The 13,005-nt window shown below is 43.2% G+C and overlaps 1 protein-coding gene across 4 annotated transcripts in view; it reads left to right on the forward strand.

Annotated features, from left to right (window-relative positions):
- PARP6 (poly(ADP-ribose) polymerase family member 6) overlaps nucleotides 1–13,005 on the forward strand; it is a 332,536-nt gene that overhangs the window by 278,828 nt on the left and 40,703 nt on the right. For 2 of the 4 annotated variants that reach the window (XM_086959238.1, XM_086959239.1), the window contains exon 21: nucleotides 9,604–9,663. The exons of the other annotated variants lie outside the window; for them this stretch is intronic. In XM_086959238.1, the coding sequence (XP_086815364.1) occupies nucleotides 9,604–9,663 (60 nt within the window). The remainder of the gene's footprint in view (nucleotides 1–9,603; nucleotides 9,664–13,005) is intronic. 4 annotated transcript variants of the gene reach the window in all.

Raw genomic sequence — 13,005 nt, forward strand, 5'->3', positions numbered from 1 at the left:
CTCTGCACTCCGCCAAGCTTGCGGAGTGCAGAAAACTCCGCTATGCAATGTGCAGGGGAGTTTTTTCCCCACTCGCGATCACGAACAGTAAGTTTGCGATCGCGAACGGTAAGTTTGGGAGCTGCCGCTCGGGTCGAATTTCTATCGGAGCTGCAGCAATACCAGCACAAACTGCAGTTGGCACTGCACTCCGCCACTCGCGGAACTTCGGCGAGTTTTTTTGTAATAACGCCTAGGCCTGATAATGACCTCATAGATAATCAGGTCAATATTTTTTAAAACTTCCTAGCAGTCCATTCTTTAGTGCTGGTTTGTGGTCTTCCAACTCACTCTAAAGGCGTTACTTTAGACTAGACCATCTCCAAAGAAAACAAGGTAGATTCAATCACTATTGTCCCTTGCGACTGGTTTGCTCACCACATCACCTTCCAAATTACATCCTTAAAGAAGAAAAGACCCACACAAGCAGTCAAACCTAAGCAATGGGTTTGAGATACTAAAGGCCTGAACATGGAGTCGCTAACAGCAAGTTGCGAGAGCGAACTTCAACCTCCTCCTGAAATGATGGACGTCAGCTAGCTTACGGATCATTACAACAGTACAATGTCTAAAATAATCAATAACATAGCCCCATTAAAACTCGAAAGAAGTCAAGTTTAAGATAAAAACCCATGGTTCAATGGCTCTCTGAATGAAGAAAGATGGAAACTCAGACTCTCAGAAAGGAAATGGAGACAGCTCCCATCATCACCACATCTTAATCAGCTAAGAAAGATCAGGAAAGCCTACAATAAAAGCGTGCTCCAGTCAAAAAAAGACTTTTTTAGAAAAAAACTATAAAATGCTAAGAACAGACCGAGAAAACTCTTTGATCTACTAAAGGATCAGTCGAACAAATTAGCCAAATCCTCTTAACTAACAGCTCAATCTGTTGTGAAGACTTTTCAGCATGTTTTACTTCCGTAGCTAGCTCCCTGGAAGTGGAGAACTCAAGGTTACTGCTGATAAACGTGTGACTCAAAAGAGTACTCAAGAGAAGCAGCCAGCCCAGCCTGCACAAACAGTGCCCAAAAATAATGCCTATTGGTCAACCATCAAACTTTATGATCAGGAAGACAATGCTAAAACCTTATTGTCCTTAAAACCAAACAACCATTACAAATGATTCTCTTCCCGCAAAATGTTGGCCTACGGTCAACCTCATGCTCATCCCTAGTTGGACTAAAATAATAAATGCCTCGCTTTCCCGAGGTTCCTTTCCTGACTGCCTAAAACAGGCCAGGTCATCCCTCTACTGAAAAAACCTACAGAGAACAACTTTAGGCCGGTAACAAACATTCCCTTACTGGCCAAGGTTTTGGAAAAATTTGCTCAACAACAATTGAACTGTCACATCACAGAATATAAGCTACTAAACGACTGCCAATCAGGCTTTAGACCACACCACAGCATGGAAACAGAAATTTTGCACATAGTGGATGATGTTCTCCTTGCTCTAGACGAAACCTGTCAACTAGTCCTCCTCGACCTATCTTCAGCATTTGACTCTGTAAATCATGGCAAATTATTAGACCGACTGGAGAATAGGACGGGTTTCTCGGGTACAGTCCTAAAATCGTTTCATTCCTTCTTAGAGAACAGATCGCAAATATTCTAGGTGAACCACATGCTATCTGTTCCATCCACAAGTAATATTGGAGTTCCTCATGGTTCAACTCTATACCAAACCTGTGCATTGAGCCACTCACTGTAGCACTGCAGCAGGCTTACATCTCCTTCCACATGTATGCAGACGACACTCAGCTGTATATAAAGATCACATTGCTCGAAGAGATCAACATATTGTACCAAGCACTACAAAAGACAGTTCATTGGCTTTCAAGCAATCATCTTAAATTCAACTGACAGAAAACAGAATTCCTTCTGATCTCCCCCCGTAAATCCTCTACGATATTCAAGGGATGGACCAAATTGATCACTGCGTTAAACGGTACTCTGATTCTAGTTGATTCTACCAAATCACTTGGAATCACGCTGGGTAAGGATTTAAACATTCGAGCTCACATCAACACTATGGCACAAAAAGCCCGATTCCATCTGAGCTATCTCAGAAAACTGAAACCGTTCATCGACACTGCTGACCTGAAAATGGCTGTCCAAGCTTTGGTTATCTCAAGGATAGAATATGGATGCACAACTCTAGCAGGGCTTTCTAAGATTTTACCAGCTCCACTAAAAGCCTACCTAAATGCTGCAGCGAGACTCGTAACAGGTACAAGAAAATTTGACCACATCACTCCACATCTGAAAGCACTCAAAAGGCTACCATACGAGGCAAGAATTCAGCTAAAGATGGTGTGTATTACACACAAAGCTCTACACTACAAAACACCACTTTACCTTGCCCAGACAATTACGATATCTGGAGGCTTTATATCTTGGATGGGGGCTGCGGATTTCCTACTGAAACCAGCAGGTTTCCGTAAGAAGAGAACATACGACAGAGCATTCCCGGGAGCTGTGCCAAGAATTTGTAATGCGTTGCCTCCGAACATCAGAGGAATCACCTTGGTCTTGCGATTCAAAAAGAGGCTAAGTCCTTTCTCATGAGTAAATTCATTCCCTTAACTAACTAGGGTCCTCTCTCTACTCCTTTGAGACCTTTGTCATTCCTTAAGCTACTATTTTCAGTTTTGCTAATAGCTGAAGATAAACAGGATGACTGTACTGCTATTATCTGAGTAGTGACTCCGGGGATAGCACAAGTCAGGGGGCTTTCATCTAGTCTCACCTATGGACCTCAGTCAGACCTGTTTGGATACCATATAAGTCCATACGCAAGATTCAGGGATGATGGCTAATGAGGGTACCTCTATCAAGCCACATGGTTTTTGGCTTGGTCTTGTAACTGTCATCCAGTTGTGACTTAACGTTTTCTTTAGGGATGATATTACATTTTATATGCACGTATGTCATGCCATGTACTACTATAACACAAGTGGTCGCCAAGTACGTCTTAATATGTATATTATTGTAAATTTGTAAACTGTGAACGAAAATGATTGCTGTTGAGTTGTAAAGTGCTCTGACACCCGGGATCGGGCATGTTTGCACTATGGAAAACACAAAATAAATAAGACTTACGCTAACACTAAACACTCCCAGGCCTCGCAACCACATACCACAACCATGCACACTATCCAAAACCACAAACTTGTCATCAAATGCAGATCAGAAATAACTCCTGAGCACACAACAGTATACAAATCAAACGTGTATCACTGCACAGAAAACATATTCAAAGATTCTCCTCTGCTCCTGTTACACTACATGACTACAGTTTGGCTGAATCTATGTCTATAGAATAAAGTCCAGGCGGAAGCACATGTCAAGATTGGCCATTAAGTTTGTGATCGTAAAATAATATAGGATTCTTTCATCCCAACTCCTGTTGAGATTGGATGTGAGTTCCTCTCTTGATATGTATTATTTTTTTGAGTATTCATGTTATGCTGAATGCCCATAGGAGTGCATAGGCAGTGGGCTCGCGGAGCAGGACACTACATAAACACTTTGATTACCAAGTGAATGAAATGTAGAATCTATTGCTGTTTTTCTAAATTGGTCTCATATTTTCCTTGAATACCAGGTCATTTGTTTGCAACAGATTTCACCTGGTTATATGTGTCCTCAGAAAACCTAGAGGGTGCAGAATGTCCACACAGCTCGAGAGCTGTAAAAGCAAAATAGTGCAATTGAGCCAATGGTGAACATGTCAGACATGCCACATCGATTATGTCGGAATATTTCTTCTAAGGGGGCTGGCTAGAATATGAACAATGAGAATACTGTGCTTGTCATCAAAGGCTTGTACATGCAATGTGGAGTATCTACATGCTGGGGTATAATATTTCATCTGCATTCAGAGCAAAAGTAATCTGTTAACAACTTAATATGAACGGATTTCTATTTGTTTGAATTGCTGTTGTGCAATAGATGTTGTATTTCTATTCGTTGCCTTTTATTGCTGCTTTGTATCTTACAAGTTTCTTAGTCTATTATTCTGACCCCTAGCGTTTAAATCTTTTGAGACTTTCCTTTGGAAAGTCTCTTGGATCATAGGTAAATCATCGTTAACTTAATCAGATAGGAAATAAACCTGTCTAGTTTGCTAAATGACAAATATACTGCTAGATCTCATTAACATGATTGCTCACAGTGCACCGCTCTTCATCCTGTCTTCCCTTAAGTCTTGGGGGGTTGAGTACTTGGAATGGGTTTCCTAATTCCTCTCCAACTGCTCCTGGCTCTTATATCTCTCTTTGTCATGTTGAGGTTTCATGGACCCCATCTTGGCCACATCAGCTTTTTAACTCCATGACTGTTTCACCAAAGTCAGATGATCATCAACTGAAAAGCTGCCTTGCATTGATAGAGTCCTGGGTGCCTGCTGCAGACTCAAATTCTACCATGTATTTGCTCTCATCCCAAATTGTAGCCAGTCCAGATGTCTAGTGATGGATGGCCTTCATGCAGACAGTGGCATCACCTCTGCTGTAATTAAATTAGCATGTTCCTCCTCAATGTTATACATTTTCTACTGTGGAAGCAAGTTCATTACCAAGATTCAGGATCACTGTATAAGATACCTAATACCAGCGATAGAACTGTCTATTCTCAGAAGGATAAGATCCTTCTCTCACCTCCAGGTATTCCAAATCACATTGTAAGTACCAGTACGGTGGCCCATAGATAGGAGAGATGAGATCGTGGCTGAAATTCCAAAATACTCTCTCCTACCCACACTATTTAAGTGCTCGTTTCTGCATCCTGATTTGTTGCAGAACAAAGACATGTAACATGATAATGCCAATTTTTGAGAACCCTGTATTGAATGCAGCTGGTGCAACAATGTTTAAATCATCGTTTATGGCAAAGCTTTCTGTAGCCAATATACAAATGCCTGCTCTTGTTCACTCCCTGGTGTTATTCTGGAGAAGACTGAACGTGCTCCTGCTTGCTGAGCATCTCAAGTAGTTCTGGATCTCCCAATGTATAAAGCACTCTCCTCCGTTGTACAATCCATGAATGTCTCAATTTTACCCGGTCACAGGCTCCATGAAATAGAATAGTGTGTCAATTCTAAGTACATTATTTTTTCATACCCTTTACTATTCAGTATTCAGGTTTGGATGTAGACCTCAGCAGACGATAAATTAGTGATTTACCCACCCTGCCAACCTATACATTTCCTTGCCTCATGTAGAGCTAGAACTGCAGGGGTTCCACTGGCAGATCCTCAGCAGATTCAGACAGTGGAAATGTTTGACCTGGCAGCTTGCCTGCCATAGGGTTACCGGTGTAGCGTCTTCCCCAGGCCAGGAGTATGCAAATGAATACACCCCACACAGAGCTCTGTAAGAGATGTCTTTATTCCTCAGAAAATAATCACACTCTATCAGTAGTGGCTGGTGTTGGGTAAAAGTGGTGAGGCAGGTCGGGGGAAGGGGTGCAGTAACAAAACGAACAAAGAAAAAATTTACTTGCTGAGCGCAGCTCTTCTGCTCCAGTGGTTACAGGTTGAGGCTACCAGGCTTCCCTATGGCAAGTCCAGATGCTGCTGTCATGGTGGTAATACCCATGAGAGCAGCGTTAGGATTGGACAGAATGGGCTGGTTTTGCGCTGGGTTGGAGAGATGTCAGTGCGCATGTTTGGTCCTAGGACGGCCAGCAAAACCGATATGTACACTGACAGCGGTGCCCATCAATCCTACGCCTCCTCATACCTGCTGCTGTTGTCATGATGGCCCGCCCCCAAGACTCAGTTCCCGCTGTGAAGAAAAATAAAATGATAGTAAAACTGTTTTATTATCATTTTGTTTTTTGTTTTTCTCTGCGAGCTGGGGGGTGACGTTCATCCGCCATTATGGAGGAGCAACTGCTGCACACTACACTCTCCCTGCATCATAACTGTTAGTAACCACACCTTATCGAATCCCACCAAGTTACGTAATTCCTTTGTAGAGTCCTCCTAGAACAGCAAGGTTCCTAGAGCACAGTTTCACAACACTATATCACCCCCTTTGTTAAATAAAAAGTACAAACAACAGTCACATTACATTTACTCAATAAGTCGTTGAGGCGCTTGCAATAGTGAGCTAGATTAGTGGTATGAGACAGTTGAGACACACTCTCATTATGCACTGTTGGCACACGGTCTGGTGCTTGATCTAGACTGGTAGGTGGGGATTCCTCATTCATGATTGCAGGAGCTTACAAATATCGAGGTAGGTGCTTAAAGTGTGATGAGTCCCGTGTGATGGATTTTCCAGAACAATGTGCCTTGACCATGTGTCCTTTGCACGTCACAACCCTCATAGTGTTGACAGCAAATGGAGTGTCTGTTTTGTTTTTTTCTTAACCAGGACCCAGTCACCTTCCTTGAAGACTGTTTCCTGAGCTTGTCAATGCCGATTGGCATTCGTTTTCATTTTGCACTTTTGAGAAGTGTCTGTGACACAAACCTTAGCACTCACGGAATGGTCCACTGTCCACTGTGGAAGCTTGGGTCTTATGGTTCTCCTAAATAGCAAGGTAGCAGAACTATCACCATTTGTGGAGTGAGGAACTGAACAATACACACAGAGGGCTGGATACAGGGCTTGGTTTAACTCAATTCCCTCTATCGATGCTCGTTAAATTACCCTTTTGAGGGTACCCATGATTAGTTCCACAACGCCATTAGCTTTGGGCCACAGAGATGTACTCTTTTGATACTCGATATTTAGTCTGACTAAAAAGCAAATTCTTTGCAATTGAAAGGCGTCCCATTGTCAGATTTGAGAATTCAGGGATACCCCACCCTGCAAAGATATCATCCAGCCGCTCGATGACCTTGTCACGGGCTGTTGATGATAAATCCTCTGCTAAAGGAAAGCGTGAATTCTTATCAATGACTACCATGAGATGATGTCCATTTCCTAAAGGCCCAAAGAAATCAACTGCAACTCTGTTCCAAGCATGTGCAGAAAGGTTGGACATGGTCAGTGAATGCTTGCATCACTATTGGGGAAAGGCAGTTGCAAAGATAACACCGTTTTAGTACCTGCTCCACTCGCTCATGGATGCGCAGGAACCACACTCTTTCTCTTAAGGGGCTTTTGGTGGTTACAATGCCACAATGTCCTTCATGGGCTAGTTCAATGACTTGCTGTCTTAGATTCTCTGGTATGATGATTCTCGAGCCCCTCAATACAACACTTTCCCTGACAACAAAAAGTTTATCCTGTACATTTTTTAATTTTTGAAATTCAACATCATCAGCAGAAGGTCTAGCATTTTTCTTCCACAGTTGAGTTGAAATTATAATTTTGAGGATACGCATGTTCTTGTTAGTATTAGTAGCAGCAATAATCTGTTCAATAAATAGGCCTGCTGGCGTGCTGGACCTCACAATGAATTTAACGTACTCATCAACCGCTTTGGATGTCGATCTGTGATGATGTAGCGGTATTCGTGAAAAGTGATCAGCAGTTTTGCCTACAATTGTATAGTCATACTCTTGCAGTCCCAACACCCACCACTCAGTATGAGGGGGCATCTTGGCTTTTGGGTTTCCAAAAATGGGGAGCACTGCTTGATGGTCTGTAATGACAGTGAAAAGCTTTCTGTATAGAGACACATGAAAATGTATGCAAGACTACATCACAGCCAGACTCTCCTTCTCTGTCTGAGAATAGGCATGTTCTGTGTCAGGCAGGTTGTGACTAGCATAGGCCACAATCTGTCTACGAGCATTTGGACTCTTCTGAAGGCAGTGTCCGTGTGCTTCCACTTGTGTCATACCGGATCGGAGGTCATAATGCACCATCTTCTTTCTTGATGGTCAGAAACAATTTTGTTTCTCGCAACTAGTTGCCTCTGCCTTTAGCTTTTTGAATCGTACCTGGTTTTGCTTTGTATCAATAATTGCTCTGTGTTGTGGCGCAGTGCAAAATCTCTTCTTTCAGCCTTACCCGCAGATTCTGGCGGGCTTTTCAAATGCTGTCTTTGGTAGGGCCTTCATCTTTTTCAATGCCCGTATCTGGGCTGAAGCAGAGCTTCGACTCCACAAACGCCAACTTTGGACTGCTTTGCATTGACTTGTGGCGTACATGGCACGTATGAGCAGTTTGCTGTACCATTGCAAACTGTCAGTGAGTGCAGCACTGTCGTTTCTTTGGGCCTCGTATTCCCTATTCATCATCAGATGTAGCGTCCTCCTCAGCCCGGGAGCATGCAAATGAATACTCCACAGACGGAGCTCTTTAACTGACGTGTTTATTCCTCAGCGTACGATCACACATTGCACTCTTCTTACGTAATAACCATTGATAACCACACCTTAAAACCTCCCAGCAAGTTACATAATTCCTCTGTTGAGTCCGCCCAGAACCTCAAGGGTTCTAGCGCACAATCTCACAACACTAGAGCTGGGTCATAGTGATGGTAGCTGCGACCTAACATTAGGACAAATGTTAATTGGTGTGTCTCCCATTGAGCAATGCGGGAGAAAAGAGCACTGTTTTGAAACACAGGTTTGGTGAAAAAAGTGAAAAACTAAAAAACGAGAAGTGAGCTACTACTTGGTGCAATCTCATTCAACCAAAAAAAGAAAAGATTAAAGTGGCAGAGAGCAGGGAGGACTAGCGGGGTATTTTTATTGGTGTTTTTTTGTTGTTAAACGTCTCCTTAGGGCCACTTTACATCACTTCTGCAGAAATTGGTATTTTGAGATTCCTTCTAGTAACATGAGAAAGGGAGAAGGTGGAAATAATAACCTACTTCAAAAAAGGTAAATAATGAATGTTAAATAATTGCTGCATGCTTAGAATACGTTTTTAATAATCTACTTGTAATATTACTTGTGGTTGGAGCCGGTTACCAGGAGGTATGAAGAAGGATCCTGTACAGATAGCTTCCTCTTTACTGGCAGAGGCTGACATATTGGCCACAATATTGAAATGATGTGTTGTTTCATGCATCCTGCGAGAGGCTGAGATTTAATTAGAAAGGTACACAGAACACTGAAAAAAACTTCTAGGCAAGCAGAGCCATTCGAATCATAAAAAAAAACACTAATAAAATGAAAATAAAACAGCGCAAGTAGTCTCTGCCCTGACTGGTTATAAAACCGGAATAGGAAGGGACCCATTGTGGGCGGAAGGAAGGAATGAGGCCGGGCATATTTTGAGGTGGGATCCATTGATGAAACTTTTAAAGCTGTTTTAAAGACTGTTAGCACAGGGTTCCTGGCTAGTTTGGAACAAGAGAGAACAGGAAGACAGTAAAAAATGGCTTTCTTCATTTTGATAAACTATGTTCATGTAAACAAAAAAGCTTATATTTAGCTCCTAATTACCTTTAGTGTTTGACAAATATTGTTTATCCATTGATGGCGTTACATCCATTGCCAGACTTTTTATGGCTTTCCATCATTCATCCTAGCTTCTCTTTGGTAGTGTATTTCTCCTCATATTTCTGAACAGTTCTCTTCATTTACACATAAACACCACTCACACTGTGGATTGACATTTACATGTTTATGCCTTTTTATTGGCTCAGGTGCTGGTCCAGTCTCCCCACATAAGCATCTGCCCCCGCTCGGGAATATACCAAGCCTCTGTGAGTGTTCTTTGTCACTATAAAACATGTATTCTGCAGTGCAATTTACTTTTCTGTAATTGATTGTACATTGTTTGACGCAACACTGTTTTCGCTTTTGTGTATATTTGTGTACATGTTGAAACCAGCTCTACATCAGGATGTGCTACTCTTTCCATGTGGCCTGGAGACCGTGTAAACACAGCGTGTGCGATTGCAGTGGCATCACAAATGTAACATGTTAACCTCCTGTAGGAGCAATTTACTAGCACATGTTAAAAAGTCACATTTGTTCCTCAATAACCTCATGACAGTTTTGTTACTTCATTAGCCTGGAGACTGTTGATTATAGGATCCTTTAAATTGTTGTAACATTTGAAGCTTTAGAACACAGCTTTCCAAACTTTTAATGTTGGTGACACACCTTTTTGTGAAATTTTTTTCAGGGACACAGTAACGCGAGCGAGCACAGCGAGCTAGCCCGAACCACCCACAACCCCACACACAACCCCACACACACACACAACCCCACACACACAAACCCACACACGCACACAACCCCACACACACACATACAACCCCACACACACACATATACAACCCCCCACACATACACAACCCCACACACACACCCACACACAACCCCCACACAACCCCAGACACAAACAACCTCCCCACACACAACCCCACACGCACAACCCCACACGCACAACCCCACCCCCACATCCCCCCCCACACACACATGAGATCGCCGTTGGCTACATTCAATTGACAGCAAGTCTCACTCTCACCACGACGCGGCGCAGCTTCACGTTACGTGGCTGGAACAGATTGGCAGGGCGGCACTGAACAACCTACATGAGTTCTTATTAAGTTATAAGAAATCACCCCGCAGTAGTAGGCCTGCACTAAATGAATTATCTGGAGGCAGTGCAGTGGTTGATGTGCGTGACTGGCGCCCCCTGCAGTTTGTAATCATGCCTAGCCCCAGGAAGGCATCCGTGCTGCTTAAGGCGGGCACGCCTGGCGCCAGGAAACAACTTTAAGCAGGGTCTTTGAATGACTGAAAACTACCACGGCATAGCTGCCAAGGTTTTGAATTGCTCATGTGTGACATTTTCATAATTTTAGTGCAATTATGACTGACATTCAACGATTATGAGTGACACTTTCGTGCAAGCAAAATCAAGCTCTGAAGACGAGGGAAATATAAATATCAGAAATTACACCCATTGAAGCAACGAGAAACTCTAAGAAGATCTTAAAACTGTTTTAAAGCACCAGAAATGGAAGGGTGCTAACCTAGTGCCTTTACAAAGGGATGCTGCATGGAGGCAGTGCGTTACTGCAGCCAGGCTCCAGAGTCGGTGTTTGAGGAAAGCAGGAGGTGTGCAATGGCTCCCTACATGGCGTTGCTACCTGGAGACTGTGTGTCACTTTAGCCAGGCCTCCGTTTCAGGGGATTTGAGAGAAGTAGAGGGGTGTGAGAGAGCCTCACACACATAGCTGCCAAGTTTGCAGATTGTGTGACATTACCATGGTTTCAGTGCACTTGTGAGTGGCACTCAACTGCCAAATGTGTGACATTGTCCTGCGAGTAAAACGAAGCAATGAAGTGCATGTAAATAATTAAATATTAAAAATTACACCCTTTTGTCACTGAGGAGCCTTCTAAAATATCTTTCAACTGCTTCGAAACTCTGAAATGGAAGGTTAAAATACTTGTACAAAACTATTTGTGTACCAAGAAGATAAATCTCCTACACCCCAATGTCATTACACTTTATTGCATCCTAATAAACAATACGGTTAAGTGCGTGCTGCAGAGATCAAATAAGCAGAGGGTTGATATGTTGATGTTCAAGCCAGTACAAGAATAAGCAAAAGGACAGCTGGTACATATTTTTACCGTTTATCTGTATACTTCACAAATATAAATAGAAGGCAGTTAGTGTAAATGTGTTCTATCCATGACTAATACAAACAAACACAGAAATTGCATGTTACGAATGACTACATTTTAAAATACGATTTTGTCTCCAGTTAATATGTCATGGACAAGATCCAGGCCTTTGCAGACTCTTGAAATATCAAGGAATGGCCTGTAATTTTCTCTTGGAAAGCCAAAGGTGTGAACTCGAAGCAGCATGCATGACTCACCCGAGTGCTGCCAGGTCTGCAGTTAGAGCGGTGTCCGAGCACACGGCCAGCCACAGGCAGGCAGTTCTCCTCAAGAGTTTCAAGCCGCAGTGTCCCCTTCAGCCTGCGATGAGGATTAGAACATTTTCCCCCAAATGGGTTTTTTAAGCTCCTCTTCTGTGTGTCCTGTCCAAGGCTCAAACAAGATAGATCGCCAGTGTTGCCGCAGACAGCGCCCCCACCCTCTCGGCCAAGTGAAATACTTGTTCCCGAGATTACAGTAATTACAACCGCAGCGTGAGCTCCAAACACGCGCTAAATGAAACATCACCACGTCAATGGGCAGATAAACAGTGCATTCTTAAACCCCTGGGCAGCCCTAACAAGCGCGACACACCTACACATGGGGCGCGACACAGTAACGTGTCGCGCCACACAGTTTGGAAAGCTGTGCTTTAGAATGACATTCTGTGACATTCTCTTATCGAAGAGACTTATGTGTGGGAAAATTCCCCACCGGCAGTTCGCTGGAAGGTTCTCTCCTCCGGTTGATACATCTGTAAATACATTTCAGATAGTACCACCTATTTCAACCACTTCCTCTTTTCACTGGTGTTGAGGATATGATTGTGAGGCGGATGTTCTGGTGTCAAGGGTGGGATTGTGAGGAAGATGTTCATCTTGGGACACATAGGGAAGTCCTGAGCAATGGCAAGCTCTTTTGAGCCATCGGAAACTGGTAATGGGGTACAGCCGGTGCTGTATGAGATGAAGGACTGTTTGCGGCAGCAAGAGATTGAGCATGTGATGTGCTCCTCTACTGTTTCCAGGGGAATATGTTCAGGAGAGTTAGAATATAAGTCTCAAGGAAGATGTGAAACTAGGTTTGTGTGAGAAAGCGAGCTTGAGGAGTGCAATTTATTGGAAGATTGGTGTGGGCAAATTGCACTACTCCTATTAGTGTTACTAGCATATGACCATTTAAAGTGATGATGGGTAGCAAACCTAGGACCAAGATGGGTGTGGATGAGGAGAAGATTGTGGTGGACAATGATCAAGTTGCAGGTGGAAGTGCAACGCATGTGGTGCCGTGAGGCTGGGCTTCATGCCCTCCTGGGTTTTTAGGTCGAGGACCGTAGGCTGCGCTTGCGCAGTCTCGGTCAGAAATTTAATGTTTTCGAGATGTTTTCTACAGTGGGGCTTGAACCCGCCCCTCTTCTCCAT

Source organism: Lissotriton vulgaris, chromosome 2_2 (assembly GCF_964263255.1).
Source record: "Lissotriton vulgaris chromosome 2_2, aLisVul1.2, whole genome shotgun sequence".
NCBI classification, from domain to species: Eukaryota; Metazoa; Chordata; class Amphibia; order Caudata; family Salamandridae; genus Lissotriton; species Lissotriton vulgaris.